Source organism: Giraffa tippelskirchi, chromosome 11 (genome assembly GCF_054371585.1).
Source record: "Giraffa tippelskirchi isolate mGirTip1 chromosome 11, T2T-mGirTip1v1.2.pri, whole genome shotgun sequence".
Lineage (NCBI taxonomy): Eukaryota > Metazoa > Chordata > Mammalia > Artiodactyla > Giraffidae > Giraffa > Giraffa tippelskirchi.
In genome coordinates, this window is record NC_137285.1 from 76,801,573 (window position 1) to 76,821,851 (window position 20,279).

The 20,279-nt window shown below is 55.3% G+C and overlaps 5 protein-coding genes across 6 annotated transcripts in view; 4 read left to right on the plus strand and 1 right to left on the minus strand.

The window, feature by feature from the left end:
• LOC145527546 (uncharacterized) overlaps positions 1 to 20,279 on the minus strand; it is a 131,263-nt gene that overhangs the window by 103,695 nt on the left and 7,289 nt on the right. The window contains exons 4-6 of the transcript XR_014069764.1: positions 16,039 to 16,264; positions 13,544 to 13,801; positions 10,713 to 12,923 (exon numbers count right to left, since the gene is read on the minus strand). The gene's annotated coding sequence lies outside the window, so the exon portion shown is untranslated. Of the gene's footprint in view, positions 12,924 to 13,543; positions 13,802 to 16,038; positions 16,265 to 20,279 lie in introns of the transcript that reaches the window.
• LOC145527590 (uncharacterized) overlaps positions 1 to 20,279 on the plus strand; it is a 123,839-nt gene that overhangs the window by 13,897 nt on the left and 89,663 nt on the right. The window lies entirely within an intron of this gene.
• On the plus strand, positions 1,344 to 3,159 carry LOC145527586 (uncharacterized). Of its 2 annotated transcripts, none has more exons than XM_081545700.1 (3): positions 1,344 to 1,543; positions 1,943 to 2,255; positions 2,507 to 3,159. In XM_081545700.1, exons 1-3 carry the CDS (start codon positions 1,409 to 1,411, stop codon positions 2,779 to 2,781), a joined length of 723 nt encoding a protein of 240 aa, XP_081401826.1. In that variant the 5' UTR covers positions 1,344 to 1,408; the 3' UTR covers positions 2,782 to 3,159. The 2 variants fall into 2 exon arrangements, with proteins under 2 accessions (XP_081401826.1, XP_081401825.1); XM_081545699.1 differs by having other exon boundaries at positions 2,566 to 3,159.
• On the plus strand, positions 8,986 to 10,787 carry LOC145527600 (uncharacterized). Its single transcript, XM_081545719.1, has 3 exons — positions 8,986 to 9,171; positions 9,571 to 9,883; positions 10,135 to 10,787. Exons 1-3 carry the CDS (start codon positions 9,037 to 9,039, stop codon positions 10,407 to 10,409), a joined length of 723 nt encoding a protein of 240 aa, XP_081401845.1. The 5' UTR covers positions 8,986 to 9,036; the 3' UTR covers positions 10,410 to 10,787.
• LOC145527553 (uncharacterized) lies at positions 13,348 to 18,415 on the plus strand. Its single transcript, XM_081545656.1, has 3 exons — positions 13,348 to 16,799; positions 17,199 to 17,511; positions 17,763 to 18,415. Exons 1-3 carry the CDS (start codon positions 16,389 to 16,391, stop codon positions 18,035 to 18,037), a joined length of 999 nt encoding a protein of 332 aa, XP_081401782.1. The 5' UTR covers positions 13,348 to 16,388; the 3' UTR covers positions 18,038 to 18,415.

A 20,279-nucleotide genomic window follows, 5' to 3' on the forward strand; every position in this document is an offset into this window, starting at 1 on the left:
TCGGGGAAAAACCTCACCCTAAAGACTGATGTCATGAGATAGCTAGAAAGAAGCGTAGGTCAAAGGCTCCTTAACATCAGAGTCTCCTTGCCATTTGCTGAGCGGAGGTCGAAATGGGTCTCTTCAAGTAAGGGAAAGAGGTAAACGAAGTACACCACTGGGTTTCCATCCAATGGAACCTATTCACAACAGAGAGGCTAAGCATTCACAAATGCAAAAGATAGGAAACGGAACACGAGAGACTCCTTGCAAGTGGTGTATCTGAGAAGGGGTTCATATGGAAAGAGACGAAGAATGCACAGCACTCAGATTCCAAGAAACACCACCACCACCCTTGACCCTTCCCCCATGACCAACTCTGACCTAAAGCCTTTCTCTCCCTCTAACCTATCCCTAAAACATAACCCTCATCTAATCATATACATGTGCATCCCTAGCATCCATCCATCCATCCACACACGAGAGAGAAAGAGGAAGACACAGACGGAATTGAGAAAGGAAAAGAGAGGGACACAGCCAGAGAGAGACACGGAACCAAAGAGAGGAAAGGAGTCGATGGTCCAGACTATTCCTCAATCTGTCTCGAAGGTAGAAGCAATGACAGCGCCCTTCCACCCCAGAAGGGGGAAAAGGACGGAAGGTTTGGAGAGGAAAAGACAAGAACGCAGGGAGCCATTAGAAGCTCAGCCACCCGCAGAAGCCGAGCTGGGACCCTTGAACAGAATCTCAATGGAAACAGAGGACCAGAAAGTTGGCTACTCTTTTCTATAAGAGAGGGAGACCTTCGAGTCTTCCTTTCGGTCCTCCAACTTGGATGCGGGGTCTCAAAACAGTCAGGAGGGGGAGTGCCTTTTCCTGGGTTCCACGGCGCATCCAGGCCTCGTTCTGCCCCATTCTGTGCTGTGTCAGCCCTGGATGGAATCTTTCTTTCTGAAGTCTCAGCGCACGAGCTCCACGTGATATCGGCCCCAGGTGGAAAGGCATGGAGCTGCTCGTAGGCCGACAGACCTAGGAAGCAGATGGGAGAATGACCCCCACTCTGCAGATGGAGAGACTGGGGCAACCCTGAGGGGCATATGCTTGTCCAGGGCCACACCACTTATGAGAAGAAGGAGCCTGGTCTGAGAGCAGCATGGTCCTCGGAGCTCAGGCCCTGGCTGAACCCAGGCCTCCCCAGGGCTGTGGGCTGGGCCGTGTGGGTGTCATTGTGCCTGCACATGGCCTAAGGGGGGTGGTCGAGCAGTCAGAAACCCAGAGATTCCCTTGGGAAGTTTTGAGGAAGGGACCTCAGCACGAACCCCAGGAAATGATGTCACCTGCCGGCAACAGAACCCAACAGAACCCGCAATCCGGGTATCCAGGCCTCCAGAGCGGAGAGGAGCCCCCAGCCAGATCACTTGCTGCCAAGATGTTCTGCTGTTTGCCCCTGCCCAGAGGCCGGGGCCTCAGGAGAGCTCACAGGCAGTGTGCGTGGGCACCCTGTCGACGTTGGCTCAGGACACCCCCGAGAGGCCTCTGGCCCTTTGCCCGGAGAAACAGAAAGGTAACACGGGGAGCCCCAGGCCGGGCCAGGCCACCTCTCCCATGCCACCCGGAAACACCGGGTCCTTTGCCTGTGTGTGGGGATGCGGGTTTCTCGGGCTGTGTCTCCCTCAAGGAAGCCCAGGCGGATGTGGGGTCAGAAGCCTGTGGACAAGTTGTGCCCACACCCCAGGGGAGAGCAGGCTGGGCGGGATGGGGAGAGTGTGGGCAGCGCCGACCGGCCAGGCTGACCTCACACCCTCAGATGGGTCTCTTTCCTCCCGGGTGGGGATCTGAGCAGACACACGTCTCTGACCCTTCTGGGAAGAGAAGTTCGAGCATGCAGAAGCAGCGGCTCCACTGGCCAGGCCCAGCTCGGAAAACTCCCAGCATGGCTGGCTGACGGTCACTGTCGTTGCAGAGCTTCCCACGTGATGAGGCCGAGGACGGGGACACCCCATCCAGCTCCCAGAGGGAGGGGTCGGAGCACCACCCGCCCGCCCGTGAGGCCCAGTGCAGGCTCCAGGTCAGCGTGCCCACGGAGGCATCAGCCCCACCGGGGGAGACGCGGAGGTGGGGAAGGCCTGCTGCCGAGACACCGCCCAGGATACAGCCGGCGGCCCAGTCTGAGGCTTCCACGGAGCTCAGCACACCCGGCTCCGACCCAGAGTCCAGAGAACCCCGGCCTCTGAGGCACCAGGAGGACCTGGAGCCCAGCACGCCACAGCACAGAGGTGAGGACGCTGGGGCTGGTGCACGGGAGTGTGTGGGGAGGGGTGCTGAGCTACACAGGGACGAGTCCTCGAAAGCTGCTGCTGGGCCTGCAGCAAGCGCTGGCCTCACACCCCCCGCCCCCCATCTTGCACACTTCAGTCCCAAAAGACATCTGACGCTGGGTATTCTTTGGGAACCTCTTGGAAGGTTTCTGTCCCGGGGTACGCACATGCCAAGGCTGGCCTGTGGGCAAACTTTGCTTCTCCCCCAGCTCTAGCACTGGCCTCCAACTGGAACCAGGCTCCACTTCCCAGACCTGTCCCCACACAGGTGGTGGCTCCAGGTGCAGGACCCAGGGATCCACCGAGGGCAGATGGAGAAGCGAGACTTGCCCTCGCAGAGACACCAGGCCAGCTGGGTACTGGCCAGCACACCGGGCAGATCGGATCTCCGTGCCTGCAGGACCCCCAGCCCCAGGCACTGATGTCCCACCCCCTCAGCGAGAACCTCCACCTCCACGTGCACCTCTACCTGCTCGGGCTTTAGCAAGAGAACCCGAGGCAGAGGAAGAGTCACCGCCTCGGCAGGGAGAGCCTGCCCTGGCTCCCGCGCAACACCCAGACGCCCACGATGACTCACCCAGCCCTGCAGGGAGAAAGAGCCCCCGCTCTGGACAGAGACCCAGAGCCCTTACCGGAAACACCACGTCCAGGGGAGCGGTCGGCTCTGCAGCCTCCATCCCTGTCTGCTCACCGTGGATGCCGGCAACTCGGTCTGCCCCCAGGGGACATGGAGTTCCTTTCCCCTGAACTGCTTTGCATGTGGTTTGTTTCCACCTTTCTGGTGATGTTTTATTTTTTGTATGGTTTCCTGGATTTTTGTTGGTTAAGTTGGGATTAGTAAACTGTTTCATCATTGTTGCAATCTGGGAACACTGTTGTGTAACTCTGGTGATACTGTGTTACCATCACCACTTTGTAGTTTCAGACCCGTTCCATCTTTATGCCCCACCCCCCAACAAAGCCTGGATTCAAGGCAAGCACGCCCTGTTCATCCCTCCCCCCGATCCTGAACACAATTTCATCTTTTCTTTCTGCATTCCTTCCTATATTCTTGGTGTCCCCAATCAATGACTCTCAGCGAAATGACTGAAGGAGTGTTTTTCGGACTCTCCACCTACTGTAAGACTCCATTGGAGAGTTCTCATTTTTATGTCATTTGAACTAGCCTTTGATAGCTGAAAGGACGGTGTACGTCCTTTCAAGATACCATGTGCCAAACGAAGCCCTTTTGGCAACTGCCATCATTATCTCCAGGCAGGCATTGCTGTTTGAAGGGTGACATCTCAGCCAGAAGGCAGAGGCTGAGCTCCTCTTGTTGCACCAGCTCCCAAAAGAAGCCAAGAAAGGGAGCTGGAACAACAAACCACCCCCATGCCCAGGAAAGCGTTCTTCATGACAGAAGGCTAGAAAATGACCCAACATCCTTGTGGCCCAGAACCACTCTAGAAAATCACTGTTCCATAAAAAAGAGAAACACATGGGAAGTTCCAAGGAGAGGCAATGCCCATGGCCAGTGTACTTGAGAGACGGCCTGACCGCTCCGGGGAAGACACGCACCGACGGAACCCCTTGGGAAACAGCAGTGATAGTCCTCACCGTCGTAAGGGTTTCCTCTGGGGACAACCTGCCCTGGGCACCACACGAGGGAGCAGACCGGCTTCTCTTCCTCTGCCCCCACACCATTCACTCATGAAGGCAGCTCAGGTGTTCTCATGCCCTGCCTGCCTGCCTGCCTGGCTCATCCGTGAGCTGTGACCACCTCCAGGCTAGGACTCCACCTTTTCCTCTCTGTGTACCGTGAATCTGCACACAGTGGGCTTTCAGAACCTTAGGAGACTTGAGCCATTCCCACTCGAGCCAGAACCCTCCCCAGGAAGGAAAACAGCTGTGGAGTCATTTTGGCCCCAGCACTGGTTCCGAAAGCCTGGCGGCTCCTACAGCCTCTACGGTGTGAAGAGGGAGGTCCCTTTTGACAGAGCTTTCCGGCTCTCAGATCTAAGCTGTTGTTTCACTGTCAGCTGTGTCTCTTCCGTTGCAGCCAGGTGGGCCACGCTGCTCCAAAGGAGCTCACAAGCTGAGTTTCAAGGGAGGACAGGGATGGCTACAACGTGCTGCAAACTGAGTGAGGGTCCCCACAATCCTCAGCAAAGGTCTGTGGTGTGCAAGTGGGGAGTAGAGGGCCCCCAAGTTCCAAAGGAAGGGAGGTAGTCGGGAGCTAAAGCCCTTGGCTGCTGTGGTAGCAGCTGCAGATGGCAGCCCGTCCACAGTGCACTTCAAATGAGGTCATATGAGCGGGACTCTGGAAATGGCTCCGAAATCGAGAGAAAGGGGTCAGGGTATGTGGGAATCCGGCGGGGGTGGGGGGTGGATGAAGGAAGGTGTCCCTCCTCTCTCCAGTGCAATTTGGTTTGGTGAGTCTCAAAGCTACCAGATGGCACTTCCCAAGTCAGGCCCCCGCAGGAATCAGGGTGGGCTGCCTGCCTCGGGCCCTGCCACAGGGACAAGCCACACCAGTGGCCTCCCTGAGCTCCAATGGCCGGATCTGGGGGGTTCTGTCTGGGTGCACACCTCCTTGCTGTGGCCAAGTTCCCCCCTTCTCTGAGCACCAGCTTCATCCTCTCGAATGAGGACATCAATTGCTACCTTGGCACGTTACTCTCTTCATCCTGTGAAGACTCATTAGGCTTATCCTACAATTACTAGCTGGCCCGAAGAGATATCTCCTGAATCCAGCTTAAGCTGGAGTCTCCCAGGCTCATCTGGCATGTCTTCCCTGAAGTCTGCCAAAACCCACACCCTTGCATTTCCAGGGACTCCCCTTAGCCAGCTGGGCAGAAAACCCAGCATGCTTCAAACAAGCTGACAGACAAGCGGGAGAGGACTCACGGGCAGACGGCTTCCCTCAGGTCTCGGGTGGAGCTCTGGGACCACAGCAGCAACGGGCCATCCCAGCCCCTGGGCTCAGCAGCGCCCTCATTCTCAGGCCGGCGTCTCTGCCCTGAGGGGAGCAGGAACGTCACCAACTGCCGCAGGCGGACCTCAAGCCCCTCCCACTGCTGGAGCCTGACCTCCCCCGGCCCCACCCCTTCCCCTACCCCAGCAGGACGAGAGCTCGTCTTCCCCTGGCTTCCAACGTGAGGCCCGGCCCTGGGCCCCGATTGGGCACTGCCCCAGCCCGGAGCCAATCACAGTGGCCAGGGAGGTGGAACGCACCGATTGGCCAGGGCCAGGTCATGTGACCATACTCCCCAGGAAACTCAAAGATTACCAAGGTTCTCTAAGAAACCAATGAACAAAATTATCCACTAAAGGCAAACCATAATTTTTAATGAGGCCAATGTCACAGAAAAAAAAAAATGCTCCACAATAAACTGCTCAAGGAAGCTACTAAATAAACTTTCAGAAAAGTTTAGTAGTTTTTTTTTTTTTTTTAATAGGGTGACGGAGAGCTATACCTTTCCCATCTATGTGAATTTAGGTTTAAACTAGATTTCCCTTGGCTATTATATAAGACAAAAAAACCCACATCACCCACTTTCACTCCCCCCCACCCCCAAAATGTGTTTTAATCTATTGAATTTTTGTGTCCTCAGTTGTGTCTGATTCACGGCAACTCACCAACTCTACACAGCCAGGCTCTTCCGTCCATGGAATTCAGGGCAATTTTTTCTGTCCCAGTAAATGCCCACCCTGGGTGATCCAAAGGCAAGGGCTCCGAGGCTCCTGAGAGACTAACTCCTTTCAGCTGAGCACAGAGCTGGCTCCTCACTGGGATGCCTGTGGCCTGGGGCTCCCAGAGGGGAGAGCAGCACTCGCCCCACCGTGTGGTCACTGCTGGAAGTGCAGGCTGCTCCTCACTCCCCCTTGACAGTGTCCCTGAGGGCAGAACAGTGTGAATCGAATCAAGGTGGAAATGCAAACTCCAATGCAACCAACCTTCCCACAAGATCTCCAAAACCACTCAGGAACAGGGAATTGGAAACTGCAGGGGATGACATGAATGGAGATGGAGACTTGACACCTTACACCGAGTTCACTTCCAGTTATCCCTAGACAAACTTTCCATGAAAACTTGTCACAAATCTAGAAGAACAATGAGCAGAAACCGGACACGTGCTTTGAGTCTTCACACACAAAACTAAAAGGCAGTCCACAAAAAAAACCCAGAGAATACAGTGGACTTTGCAAAATCAAAGATATCTACTGTGGGAAAGACCTCATTACAAAAGCAAAAGACAGGTCATACATCGCGAGACGAATGAGTGGAAACACAAAGCTTATCAAGGATGTGTCTCCAAACAGACAAAGAACGCCAACACAACAAGCCTGTGAAAACTAGGGAAAGGTCTGAAGGGACACCAGACGGAGGAAGACACACACAGAGTATCCCGGATGATGTCCAGCACTGAGGGCCTGAAGAAACAACAGTCTAGTTGCACCCCCTCAGGCCTGTGTGACCGTGGATGAGGCCTCTGTTTCCCGGTGGCTCTGAGACATGGACAGGGAGGAAGGGGAAGAGAAGTCACTTGCATTTCTAATACTCACAGCAAAGTCTTCCAATGAGAAGGGAATTATCACCCCCACTGACAATGCCATTCACTGAAGTGATATCCACGAGTCCATCTACCCCAGAAGGGAAGGATGGACCTGTTCTCACAAAACGGCGAGAGATGGAAGGAGGAAGATCAAGCCCACACCAATCACTGGAAAGAGAAGCTGTGCTCAGGGCTTGAAAGAATTCCTATAGGGAAAATCATGTCACAGCCCCACATGGCAATCCACAGCTTCCATGCTATTCCTCCCAAAATGCCAATGCATTTTCGCACCGAACAAAGAATTGCAAAAGGGGTACGGAAACAGAAAAGAGCCTACATTGTCAATACAATCCGACGAAAAAGCCCCGATACGGACATCCAAGGTTGTGTGAAAGGAAATTAGACGACCAAACTAGGATCCTCAGGAGAGTATCGGAGAAGGCAATGGCGACCCACTCCAGTACTCTTGCCTGGAAAATGTCCTGGACGGAGGAGCCTGGTAGGCTACAGGCCATGGGGTCTTGCAGAGTCAGACACGACTGAAGTGACTTAGCCGCAGCAGCAGCAGCAGGACAGTATGCTATTGGGAATACAACAACACACACAGATCCAGATCGATGGAATAAAGTTGAGGGTCCAGAAACAAACCCCAGCATCCATGGTCAACTCATCTCTGACACAGACGGTGAGAATATCCAAATGGGAACAAGAAAGCCTCTTCAATCAATGTCCATGGGAAAACCAGACAGCTACATCTGAAGAACGCTATTGGGTTTGATCTCATACCACCTCAATATCGGGGAAAAACCTCACCCTAAAGACTGATGTCATGAGATAGCTAGAAAGAAGCGTAGGTCAAAGGCTCCTTAACATCAGAGTCTCCTTGCCATTTGCTGAGCGGAGGTCGAAATGGGTCTCTTCAAGTAAGGGAAAGAGGTAAACGAAGTACACCACTGGGTTTCCATCCAATGGAACCTATTCACAACAGAGAGGCTAAGCATTCACAAATGCAAAAGATAGGAAACGGAACACGAGAGACTCCTTGCAAGTGGTGTATCTGAGAAGGGGTTCATATGGAAAGAGACGAAGAATGCACAGCACTCAGATTCCAAGAAACACCACCACCACCCTTGACCCTTCCCCCATGACCAACTCTGACCTAAAGCCTTTCTCTCCCTCTAACCTATCCCTAAAACATAACCCTCATCTAATCATATACATGTGCATCCCTAGCATCCATCCATCCATCCACACACGAGAGAGAAAGAGGAAGACACAGACGGAATTGAGAAAGGAAAAGAGAGGGACACAGCCAGAGAGAGACACGGAACCAAAGAGAGGAAAGGAGTCGATGGTCCAGACTATTCCTCAATCTGTCTCGAAGGTAGAAGCAATGACAGCGCCCTTCCACCCCAGAAGGGGGAAAAGGACGGAAGGTTTGGAGAGGAAAAGACAAGAACGCAGGGAGCCATTAGAAGCTCAGCCACCTGCAGAAGCCGAGCTGGGACCCTTGAACAGAATCTCAATGGAAACAGAGGACCAGAAAGTTGGCTACTCTTTTCTATAAGAGAGGGAGACCTTCGAGTCTTCCTTTCGGTCCTCCAACTTGGATGCGGGGTCTCAAAACAGTCAGGAGGGGGAGTGCCTTTTCCTGGGTTCCACGGCGCATCCAGGCCTCGTTCTGCCCCATTCTGTGCTGTGTCAGCCCTGGATGGAATCTTTCTTTCTGAAGTCTCAGCGCACGAGCTCCACGTGATATCGGCCCCAGGTGGAAAGGCATGGAGCTGCTCGTAGGCCGACAGACCTAGGAAGCAGATGGGAGAATGACCCCCACTCTGCAGATGGAGAGACTGGGGCAACCCTGAGGGGCATATGCTTGTCCAGGGCCACACCACTTATGAGAAGAAGGAGCCTGGTCTGAGAGCAGCATGGTCCTCGGAGCTCAGGCCCTGGCTGAACCCAGGCCTCCCCAGGGCTGTGGGCTGGGCCGTGTGGGTGTCATTGTGCCTGCACATGGCCTAAGGGGGGTGGTCGAGCAGTCAGAAACCCAGAGATTCCCTTGGGAAGTTTTGAGGAAGGGACCTCAGCACGAACCCCAGGAAATGATGTCACCTGCCGGCAACAGAACCCAACAGAACCCGCAATCCGGGTATCCAGGCCTCCAGAGCGGAGAGGAGCCCCCAGCCAGATCACTTGCTGCCAAGATGTTCTGCTGTTTGCCCCTGCCCAGAGGCCGGGGCCTCAGGAGAGCTCACAGGCAGTGTGCGTGGGCACCCTGTCGACGTTGGCTCAGGACACCCCCGAGAGGCCTCTGGCCCTTTGCCCGGAGAAACAGAAAGGTAACACGGGGAGCCCCAGGCCGGGCCAGGCCACCTCTCCCATGCCACCCGGAAACACCGGGTCCTTTGCCTGTGTGTGGGGATGCGGGTTTCTCGGGCTGTGTCTCCCTCAAGGAAGCCCAGGCGGATGTGGGGTCAGAAGCCTGTGGACAAGTTGTGCCCACACCCCAGGGGAGAGCAGGCTGGGCGGGATGGGGAGAGTGTGGGCAGCGCCGACCGGCCAGGCTGACCTCACACCCTCAGATGGGTCTCTTTCCTCCCGGGTGGGGATCTGAGCAGACACACGTCTCTGACCCTTCTGGGAAGAGAAGTTCGAGCATGCAGAAGCAGCGGCTCCACTGGCCAGGCCCAGCTCGGAAAACTCCCAGCATGGCTGGCTGACGGTCACTGTCGTTGCAGAGCTTCCCACGTGATGAGGCCGAGGACGGGGACACCCCATCCAGCTCCCAGAGGGAGGGGTCGGAGCACCACCCGCCCGCCCGTGAGGCCCAGTGCAGGCTCCAGGTCAGCGTGCCCACGGAGGCATCAGCCCCACCGGGGGAGACGCGGAGGTGGGGAAGGCCTGCTGCCGAGACACCGCCCAGGATACAGCCGGCGGCCCAGTCTGAGGCTTCCACGGAGCTCAGCACACCCGGCTCCGACCCAGAGTCCAGAGAACCCCGGCCTCTGAGGCACCAGGAGGACCTGGAGCCCAGCACGCCACAGCACAGAGGTGAGGACGCTGGGGCTGGTGCACGGGAGTGTGTGGGGAGGGGTGCTGAGCTACACAGGGACGAGTCCTCGAAAGCTGCTGCTGGGCCTGCAGCAAGCGCTGGCCTCACACCCCCCGCCCCCCATCTTGCACACTTCAGTCCCAAAAGACATCTGACGCTGGGTATTCTTTGGGAACCTCTTGGAAGGTTTCTGTCCCGGGGTACGCACATGCCAAGGCTGGCCTGTGGGCAAACTTTGCTTCTCCCCCAGCTCTAGCACTGGCCTCCAACTGGAACCAGGCTCCACTTCCCAGACCTGTCCCCACACAGGTGGTGGCTCCAGGTGCAGGACCCAGGGATCCACCGAGGGCAGATGGAGAAGCGAGACTTGCCCTCGCAGAGACACCAGGCCAGCTGGGTACTGGCCAGCACACCGGGCAGATCGGATCTCCGTGCCTGCAGGACCCCCAGCCCCAGGCACTGATGTCCCACCCCCTCAGCGAGAACCTCCACCTCCACGTGCACCTCTACCTGCTCGGGCTTTAGCAAGAGAACCCGAGGCAGAGGAAGAGTCACCGCCTCGGCAGGGAGAGCCTGCCCTGGCTCCCGCGCAACACCCAGACGCCCACGATGACTCACCCAGCCCTGCAGGGAGAAAGAGCCCCCGCTCTGGACAGAGACCCAGAGCCCTTACCGGAAACACCACGTCCAGGGGAGCGGTCGGCTCTGCAGCCTCCATCCCTGTCTGCTCACCGTGGATGCCGGCAACTCGGTCTGCCCCCAGGGGACATGGAGTTCCTTTCCCCTGAACTGCTTTGCATGTGGTTTGTTTCCACCTTTCTGGTGATGTTTTATTTTTTGTATGGTTTCCTGGATTTTTGTTGGTTAAGTTGGGATTAGTAAACTGTTTCATCATTGTTGCAATCTGGGAACACTGTTGTGTAACTCTGGTGATACTGTGTTACCATCACCACTTTGTAGTTTCAGACCCGTTCCATCTTTATGCCCCACCCCCCAACAAAGCCTGGATTCAAGGCAAGCACGCCCTGTTCATCCCTCCCCCCGATCCTGAACACAATTTCATCTTTTCTTTCTGCATTCCTTCCTATATTCTTGGTGTCCCCAATCAATGACTCTCAGCGAAATGACTGAAGGAGTGTTTTTCGGACTCTCCACCTACTGTAAGACTCCATTGGAGAGTTCTCATTTTTATGTCATTTGAACTAGCCTTTGATAGCTGAAAGGACGGTGTACGTCCTTTCAAGATACCACGTGCCAAACGAAGCCCTTTTGGCAACTGCCATCATTATCTCCAGGCAGGCATTGCTGTTTGAAGGGTGACATCTCAGCCAGAAGGCAGAGGCTGAGCTCCTCTTGTTGCACCAGCTCCCAAAAGAAGCCAAGAAAGGGAGCTGGAACAACAAACCACCCCCATGCCCAGGAAAGCGTTCTTCATGACAGAAGGCTAGAAAATGACCCAACATCCTTGTGGCCCAGAACCACTCTAGAAAATCACTGTTCCATAAAAAAGAGAAACACATGGGAAGTTCCAAGGAGAGGCAATGCCCATGGCCAGTGTACTTGAGAGACGGCCTGACCGCTCCGGGGAAGACACGCACCGACGGAACCCCTTGGGAAACAGCAGTGATAGTCCTCACCGTCGTAAGGGTTTCCTCTGGGGACAACCTGCCCTGGGCACCACACGAGGGAGCAGACCGGCTTCTCTTCCTCTGCCCCCACACCATTCACTCATGAAGGCAGCTCAGGTGTTCTCATGCCCTGCCTGCCTGCCTGCCTGGCTCATCCGTGAGCTGTGACCACCTCCAGGCTAGGACTCCACCTTTTCCTCTCTGTGTACCGTGAATCTGCACACAGTGGGCTTTCAGAACCTTAGGAGACTTGAGCCATTCCCGCTCGAGCCAGAACCCTCCCCAGGAAGGAAAACAGCTGTGGAGTCATTTTGGCCCCAGCACTGGTTCCGAAAGCCTGGCGGCTCCTACAGCCTCTACGGTGTGAAGAGGGAGGTCCCTTTTGACAGAGCTTTCCGGCTCTCAGATCTAAGCTGTTGTTTCACTGTCAGCTGTGTCTCTTCCGTTGCAGCCAGGTGGGCCACGCTGCTCCAAAGGAGCTCACAAGCTGAGTTTCAAGGGAGGACAGGGATGGCTACAACGTGCTGCAAACTGAGTGAGGGTCCCCACAATCCTCAGCAAAGGTCTGTGGTGTGCAAGTGGGGAGTAGAGGGCCCCCAAGTTCCAAAGGAAGGGAGGTAGTCGGGAGCTAAAGCCCTTGGCTGCTGTGGTAGCAGCTGCAGATGGCAGCCCGTCCACAGTGCACTTCAAATGAGGTCATATGAGCGGGACTCTGGAAATGGCTCCGAAATCGAGAGAAAGGGGTCAGGGTATGTGGGAATCCGGCGGGGGTGGGGGGTGGATGAAGGAAGGTGTCCCTCCTCTCTCCAGTGCAATTTGGTTTGGTGAGTCTCAAAGCTACCAGATGGCACTTCCCAAGTCAGGCCCCCGCAGGAATCAGGGTGGGCTGCCTGCCTCGGGCCCTGCCACAGGGACAAGCCACACCAGTGGCCTCCCTGAGCTCCAATGGCCGGATCTGGGGGGTTCTGTCTGGGTGCACACCTCCTTGCTGTGGCCAAGTTCCCCCCTTCTCTGAGCACCAGCTTCATCCTCTCGAATGAGGACATCAATTGCTACCTTGGCACGTTACTCTCTTCATCCTGTGAAGACTCATTAGGCTTATCCTACAATTACTAGCTGGCCCGAAGAGATATCTCCTGAATCCAGCTTAAGCTGGAGTCTCCCAGGCTCATCTGGCATGTCTTCCCTGAAGTCTGCCAAAACCCACACCCTTGCATTTCCAGGGACTCCCCTTAGCCAGCTGGGCAGAAAACCCAGCATGCTTCAAACAAGCTGACAGACAAGCGGGAGAGGACTCACGGGCAGACGGCTTCCCTCAGGTCTCGGGTGGAGCTCTGGGACCACAGCAGCAACGGGCCATCCCAGCCCCTGGGCTCAGCAGCGCCCTCATTCTCAGGCCGGCGGCTCTGCCCTGAGGGGAGCAGGAACGTCACCAACTGCCGCAGGCGGACCTCAAGCCCCTCCCACTGCTGGAGCCTGACCTCCCCCGGCCCCACCCCTTCCCCTACCCCAGCAGGACGAGAGCTCGTCTTCCCCTGGCTTCCAACGTGAGGCCCGGCCCTGGGCCCCGATTGGGCACTGCCCCAGCCCGGAGCCAATCACAGTGGCCAGGGAGGTGGAACGCACCGATTGGCCAGGGCCAGGTCATGTGACCATACTCCCCAGGAAACTCAAAGATTACCAAGGTTCTCTAAGAAACCAATGAACAAAATTATCCACTAAAGGCAAACCATAATTTTTAATGAGGCCAATGTCACAGAAAAAAAAAAATGCTCCACAATAAACTGCTCAAGGAAGCTACTAAATAAACTTTCAGAAAAGTTTAGTAGTTTTTTTTTTTTTTTAAATAGGGTGACGGAGAGCTATACCTTTCCCATCTATGTGAATTTAGGTTTAAACTAGATTTCCCTTGGCTATTATATAAGACAAAAAAACCCACATCACCCACTTTCACTCCCCCCCACCCCCAAAATGTGTTTTAATCTATTGAATTTTTGTGTCCTCAGTTGTGTCTGATTCACGGCAACTCACCAACTCTACACAGCCAGGCTCTTCCGTCCATGGAATTCAGGGCAATTTTTTCTGTCCCAGTAAATGCCCACCCTGGGTGATCCAAAGGCAAGGGCTCCGAGGCTCCTGAGAGACTAACTCCTTTCAGCTGAGCACAGAGCTGGCTCCTCACTGGGATGCCTGTGGCCTGGGGCTCCCAGAGGGGAGAGCAGCACTCGCCCCACCGTGTGGTCACTGCTGGAAGTGCAGGCTGCTCCTCACTCCCCCTTGACAGTGTCCCTGAGGGCAGAACAGTGTGAATCGAATCAAGGTGGAAATGCAAACTCCAATGCAACCAACCTTCCCACAAGATCTCCAAAACCACTCAGGAACAGGGAATTGGAAACTGCAGGGGATGACATGAATGGAGATGGAGACTTGACACCTTACACCGAGTTCACTTCCAGTTATCCCTAGACAAACTTTCCATGAAAACTTGTCACAAATCTAGAAGAACAATGAGCAGAAACCGGACACGTGCTTTGAGTCTTCACACACAAAACTAAAAGGCAGTCCACAAAAAAAACCCAGAGAATACAGTGGACTTTGCAAAATCAAAGATATCTACTGTGGGAAAGACCTCATTACAAAAGCAAAAGACAGGTCATACATCGCGAGACGAATGAGTGGAAACACAAAGCCTATCAAGGATGTGTCTCCAAACAGACAAAGAACGCCAACACAACAAGCCTGTGAAAACTAGGGAAAGGTCTGAAGGGACACCAGACGGAGGAAGACACACACAGAGTATCCCGGATGATGTCCAGCACTGAGGGCCTGAAGAAACAACAGTCTAGTTGCACCCCCTCAGGCCTGTGTGACCGTGGATGAGGCCTCTGTTTCCCGGTGGCTCTGAGACATGGACAGGGAGGAAGGGGAAGAGAAGTCACTTGCATTTCTAATACTCACAGCAAAGTCTTCCAATGAGAAGGGAATTATCACCCCCACTGACAATGCCATTCACTGAAGTGATATCCACGAGTCCATCTACCCCAGAAGGGAAGGATGGACCTGTTCTCACAAAACGGCGAGAGATGGAAGGAGGAAGATCAAGCCCACACCAATCACTGGAAAGAGAAGCTGTGCTCAGGGCTTGAAAGAATTCCTACTGGGAAAATCATGTCACAGCCCCACATGGCAATCCACAGCTTCCATGCTATTCCTCCCAAAATGCCAATGCATTTTCGCACCGAACAAAGAATTGCAAAAGGGGTACGGAAACAGAAAAGAGCCTACATTGTCAATACAATCCGACGAAAAAGCCCCGATACGGACATCCAAGGTTGTGTGAAAGGAAATTAGACGACCAAACTAGGATCCTCAGGAGAGTATCGGAGAAGGCAATGGCGACCCACTCCAGTACTCTTGCCTGGAAAATGTCCTGGACGGAGGAGCCTGGTAGGCTACAGGCCATGGGGTCTTGCAGAGTCAGACACGACTGAAGTGACTTAGCCGCAGCAGCAGCAGCAGGACAGTATGCTATTGGGAATACAACAACACACACAGATCCAGATCGATGGAATAAAGTTGAGGGTCCAGAAACAAACCCCAGCATCCATGGTCAACTCATCTCTGACACAGACGGTGAGAATATCCAAATGGGAACAAGAAAGCCTCTTCAATCAATGTCCATGGGAAAACCAGACAGCTACATCTGAAGAACGCTATTGGGTTTGATCTCATACCACCTCAATATCGGGGAAAAACCTCACCCTAAAGACTGATGTCATGAGATAGCTAGAAAGAAGCGTAGGTCAAAGGCTCCTTAACATCAGAGTCTCCTTGCCATTTGCTGGGCGGAGGTCGAAATGGGTCTCTTCAAGTAAGGGAAAGAGGTAAACGAAGTACACCACTGGGTTTCCATCCAATGGAACCTATTCACAACAGAGAGGCTAAGCATTCACAAATGCAAAAGATAGGAAACGGAACACGAGAGACTCCTTGCAAGTGGTGTATCTGAGAAGGGGTTCATATGGAAAGAGACGAAGAATGCACAGCACTCAGATTCCAAGAAACACCACCACCACCCTTGACCCTTCCCCCATGACCAACTCTGACCTAAAGCCTTTCTCTCCCTCTAACCTATCCCTAAAACATAACCCTCATCTAATCATATACATGTGCATCCCTAGCATCCATCCATCCATCCACACACGAGAGAGAAAGAGGAAGACACAGACGGAATTGAGAAAGGAAAAGAGAGGGACACAGCCAGAGAGAGACACGGAACCAAAGAGAGGAAAGGAGTCGATGGTCCAGACTATTCCTCAATCTGTCTCGAAGGTAGAAGCAATGACAGCGCCCTTCCACCCCAGAAGGGGGAAAAGGACGGAAGGTTTGGAGAGGAAAAGACAAGAACGCAGGGAGCCATTAGAAGCTCAGCCACCCGCAGAAGCCGAGCTGGGACCCTTGAACAGAATCTCAATGGAAACAGAGGACCAGAAAGTTGGCTACTCTTTTCTATAAGAGAGGGAGACCTTCGAGTCTTCCTTTCGGTCCTCCAACTTGGATGCGGGGTCTCAAAACAGTCAGGAGGGGGAGTGCCTTTTCCTGGGTTCCACGGCGCATCCAGGCCTCGTTCTGCCCCATTCTGTGCTGTGTCAGCCCTGGATGGAATCTTTCTTTCTGAAGTCTCAGCGCACGAGCTCCACGTGATATCGGCCCCAGGTGGAAAGGCATGGAGCTGCTCGTAGGCCGACAGACCTAGGAAGCAGATGGGAGAATGACCCCCACTCTGCAGATGGAGAGACTGGGGCAACCCTGAGGGGCATATGCTTGTCCAGGGCCACACCACTTATGAGAAGAAGGAGCCTGGTCTGAGAGCAGCATGGTCCTCGGAGCTCAGGCCCTGGCTGAACCCAGGCCTCCCCAGGGCTGTGGGCTGGGCCGTGTGGGTGTCATTGTGCCTGCACATGGCCTAAGGGGGGTGGTCGAGCAGTCAGAAACCCAGAGATTCCCTTGGGAAGTTTTGAGGAAGGGACCTCAGCACGAACCCCAGGAAATGATGTCACCTGCCGGCAACAGAACCCAACAGAACCCGCAATCCGGGTATCCAGGCCTCCAGAGCGGAGAGGAGCCCCCAGCCAGATCACTTGCTGCCAAGATGTTCTGCTGTTTGCCCCTGCCCAGAGGCCGGGGCCTCAGGAGAGCTCACAGGCAGTGTGCGTGGGCACCCTGTCGACGTTGGCTCAGGACACCCCCGAGAGGCCTCTGGCCCTTTGCCCGGAGAAACAGAAAGGTAACACGGGGAGCCCCAGGCCGGGCCAGGCCACCTCTCCCATGCCACCCGGAAACACCGGGTCCTTTGCCTGTGTGTGGGGATGCGGGTTTCTCGGGCTGTGTCTCCCTCAAGGAAGCCCAGGCGGATGTGGGGTCAGAAGCCTGTGGACAAGTTGTGCCCACACCCCAGGGGAGAGCAGGCTGGGCGGGATGGGGAGAGTGTGGGCAGCGCCGACCGGCCAGGCTGACCTCACACCCTCAGATGGGTCTCTTTCCTCCCGGGTGGGGATCTGAGCAGACACACGTCTCTGACCCTTCTGGGAAGAGAAGTTCGAGCAGGCAGAAGCAGCGGCTCCACTGGCCAGGCCCAGCTCGGAAAACTCCCAGCATGGCTGGCTGACGGTCACTGTCGTTGCAGAGCTTCCCACGTGATGAGGCCGAGGACGGGGACACCCCATCCAGCTCCCAGAGGGAGGGGTCGGAGCACCACCCGCCCGCCCGTGAGGCCCAGTGCAGGCTCCAGGTCAGCGTGCCCACGGAGGCATCAGCCCCACCGGGGGAGACGCGGAGGTGGGGAAGGCCTGCTGCCGAGACACCGCCCAGGATACAGCCGGCGGCCCAGTCTGAGGCTTCCACGGAGCTCAGCACACCCGGCTCCGACCCAGAGTCCAGAGAACCCCGGCCTCTGAGGCACCAGGAGGACCTGGAGCCCAGCACGCCACAGCACAGAGGTGAGGACGCTGGGGCTGGTGCACGGGAGTGTGTGGGGAGGGGTGCTGAGCTACACAGGGACGAGTCCTCGAAAGCTGCTGCTGGGCCTGCAGCAAGCGCTGGCCTCACACCCCCCGCCCCCCATCTTGCACACTTCAGTCCCAAAAGACATCTGACGCTGGGTATTCTTTGGGAACCTCTTGGAAGGTTTCTGTCCCGGGGTACGCACATGCCAAGGCTGGCCTGTGGGCAAACTTTGCTTCTCCCCCAGCTCTAGCACTGGCCTCCAACTGGAACCAGGCTCCACTTCCCAGACCTGTCCCCACACAGGTGGTGGCTCCAGGTGCAGGACCCAGGGATCCACCGAGGGCAGATGGAGAAGCGAGACTTGCCCTCGCAGAGACACCAGGCCAGCTGGGTACTGGCCAGCACACCGGGCAGATCGGATCTCCGTGCCTGCAGGACCCCCAGCCCCAGGCACTGATGTCCCACCCCCTCAGCGAGAACCTCCACCTCCACGTGCACCTCTACCTGCTCGGGCTTTAGCAAGAGAACCCGAGGCAGAGGAAGAGTCACCGCCTCGGCAGGGAGAGCCTGCCCTGGCTCCCGCGCAACACCCAGACGCCCACGATGACTCACCCAGCCCTGCAGGGAGAAAGAGCCCCCGCTCTGGACAGAGACCCAGAGCCCTTACCGGAAACACCACGTCCAGGGGAGCGGTCGGCTCTGCAGCCTCCATCCCTGTCTGCTCACCGTGGATGCCGGCAACTCGGTCTGCCCCCAGGGGACATGGAGTTCCTTTCCCCTGAACTGCTTTGCATGTGGTTTGTTTCCACCTTTCTGGTGATGTTTTATTTTTTGTATGGTTTCCTGGATTTTTGTTGGTTAAGTTGGGATTAGTAAACTGTTTCATCATTGTTGCAATCTGGGAACACTGTTGTGTAACTCTGGTGATACTGTGTTACCATCACCACTTTGTAGTTTCAGACCCGTTCCATCTTTATGCCCCACCCCCCAACAAAGCCTGGATTCAAGGCAAGCACGCCCTGTTCATCCCTCCCCCCGATCCTGAACACAATTTCATCTTTTCTTTCTGCATTCCTTCCTATATTCTTGGTGTCCCCAATCAATGACTCTCAGCGAAATGACTGAAGGAGTGTTTTTCGGACTCTCCACCTACTGTAAGACTCCATTGGAGAGTTCTCATTTTTATGTCATTTGAACTAGCCTTTGATAGCTGAAAGGACGGTGTACGTCCTTTCAAGATACCATGTGCCAAACGAAGCCCTTTTGGCAACTGCCATCATTATCTCCAGGCAGGCATTGCTGTTTGAAGGGTGACATCTCAGCCAGAAGGCAGAGGCTGAGCTCCTCTTGTTGCACCAGCTCCCAAAAGAAGCCAAGAAAGGGAGCTGGAACAACAAACCACCCCCATGCCCAGGAAAGCGTTCTTCATGACAGAAGGCTAGAAAATGACCCAACATCCTTGTGGCCCAGAACCACTCTAGAAAATCACTGTTCCATAAAAAAGAGAAACACATGGGAAGTTCCAAGGAGAGGCAATGCCCATGGCCAGTGTACTTGAGAGACGGCCTGACCGCTCCGGGGAAGACACGCACCGACGGAACCCCTTGGGAAACAGCAGTGATAGTCCTCACCGTCGTAAGGGTTTCCTCTGGGGACAACCTGCCCTGGGCACCACACGAGGGAGCAGACCGGCTTCTCTTCCTCTGCCCCCACACCATTCACTCATGAAGGCAGCTCAGGTGTTCTCATGCCCTGCCTGCCTGCCTGCCTGGCTCATCCGTGAGCTGTGACCACCTCCAGGGTAGGACTCCACCTTTTCCTCTCTGTGTACCGTGAATCTGCACACAGTGGGCTTTCAGAACCTTAGGAGACTTGAGCCATTCCCGCTCGAGCCAGAACCCTCCCCAGGAAGGAAAACAGCTGTGGAGTCATTTTGGCCCCAGCACTGGTTCCGAAAGCCTGGCGGCTCCTACAGCCTCTACGGTGTGAAGAGGGAGGTCCCTTTTGACAGAGCTTTCCGGCTCTCAGATCTAAGCTGTTGTTTCACTGTCAGCTGTGTCTCTTCCGTTGCAGCCAGGTGGGCCACGCTGCTCCAAAGGAGCTCACAAGCTGAGTTTCAAGGGAGGACAGGGATGGCTACAACGTGCTGCAAACTGAGTGAGGGTCCCCACAATCCTCAGCAAAGGTCTGTGGTGTGCAAGTGGGGAGTAGAGGGCCCCCAAGTTCCAAAGGAAGGGAGGTAGTCGGGAGCTAAAGCCCTTGGCTGCTGTGGTAGCAGCTGCAGATGGCAGCCCGTCCACAGTGCACTTCAAATGAGGTCATATGAGCGGGACTCTGGAAATGGCTCCGAAATCGAGAGAAAGGGGTCAGGGTATGTGGGAATCCGGCGGGGGTGGGGGGTGGATGAAGGAAGGTGTCCCTCCTATCTCCAGTGCAATTTGGTTTGGTGAGTCTCAAAGCTACCAGATGGCACTTCCCAAGTCAGGCCCCCGCAGGAATCAGGGTGGGCTGCCTGCCTCGGGCCCTGCCACAGGGACAAGCCACACCAGTGGCCTCCCTGAGCTCCAATGGCCGGATCTGGGGGGTTCTGTCTGGGTGCACACCTCCTTGCTGTGGCCAAGTTCCCCCCTTCTCTGAGCACCAGCTTCATCCTCTCGAATGAGGACATCAATTGCTACCTTGGCACGTTACTCTCTTCATCCTGTGAAGACTCATTAGGCTTATCCTACAATTACTAGCTGGCCCGAAGAGATATCTCCTG

Coding starts and splice junctions, on each gene's coding strand:
- LOC145527586 (XM_081545699.1), top strand. CDS start 1,409: ATGTTCTGCTGTTTGCCCCTGCCCAGAGGCCGGGGCCTCAGGAGAGCT. Junction 1,544..1,942: donor TTGCCCGGAGAAACAGAAAG/GTAACACGGGGA, acceptor CTGTCGTTGCAG/AGCTTCCCACGTGATGAGGC. Junction 2,256..2,565: donor CAGCACGCCACAGCACAGAG/GTGAGGACGCTG, acceptor GTCCCCACACAG/GTGGTGGCTCCAGGTGCAGG.
- LOC145527600 (XM_081545719.1), top strand. CDS start 9,037: ATGTTCTGCTGTTTGCCCCTGCCCAGAGGCCGGGGCCTCAGGAGAGCT. Junction 9,172..9,570: donor TTGCCCGGAGAAACAGAAAG/GTAACACGGGGA, acceptor CTGTCGTTGCAG/AGCTTCCCACGTGATGAGGC. Junction 9,884..10,134: donor CAGCACGCCACAGCACAGAG/GTGAGGACGCTG, acceptor CTTCTCCCCCAG/CTCTAGCACTGGCCTCCAAC.
- LOC145527553 (XM_081545656.1), top strand. CDS start 16,389: ATGGTCCTCGGAGCTCAGGCCCTGGCTGAACCCAGGCCTCCCCAGGGC. Junction 16,800..17,198: donor TTGCCCGGAGAAACAGAAAG/GTAACACGGGGA, acceptor CTGTCGTTGCAG/AGCTTCCCACGTGATGAGGC. Junction 17,512..17,762: donor CAGCACGCCACAGCACAGAG/GTGAGGACGCTG, acceptor CTTCTCCCCCAG/CTCTAGCACTGGCCTCCAAC.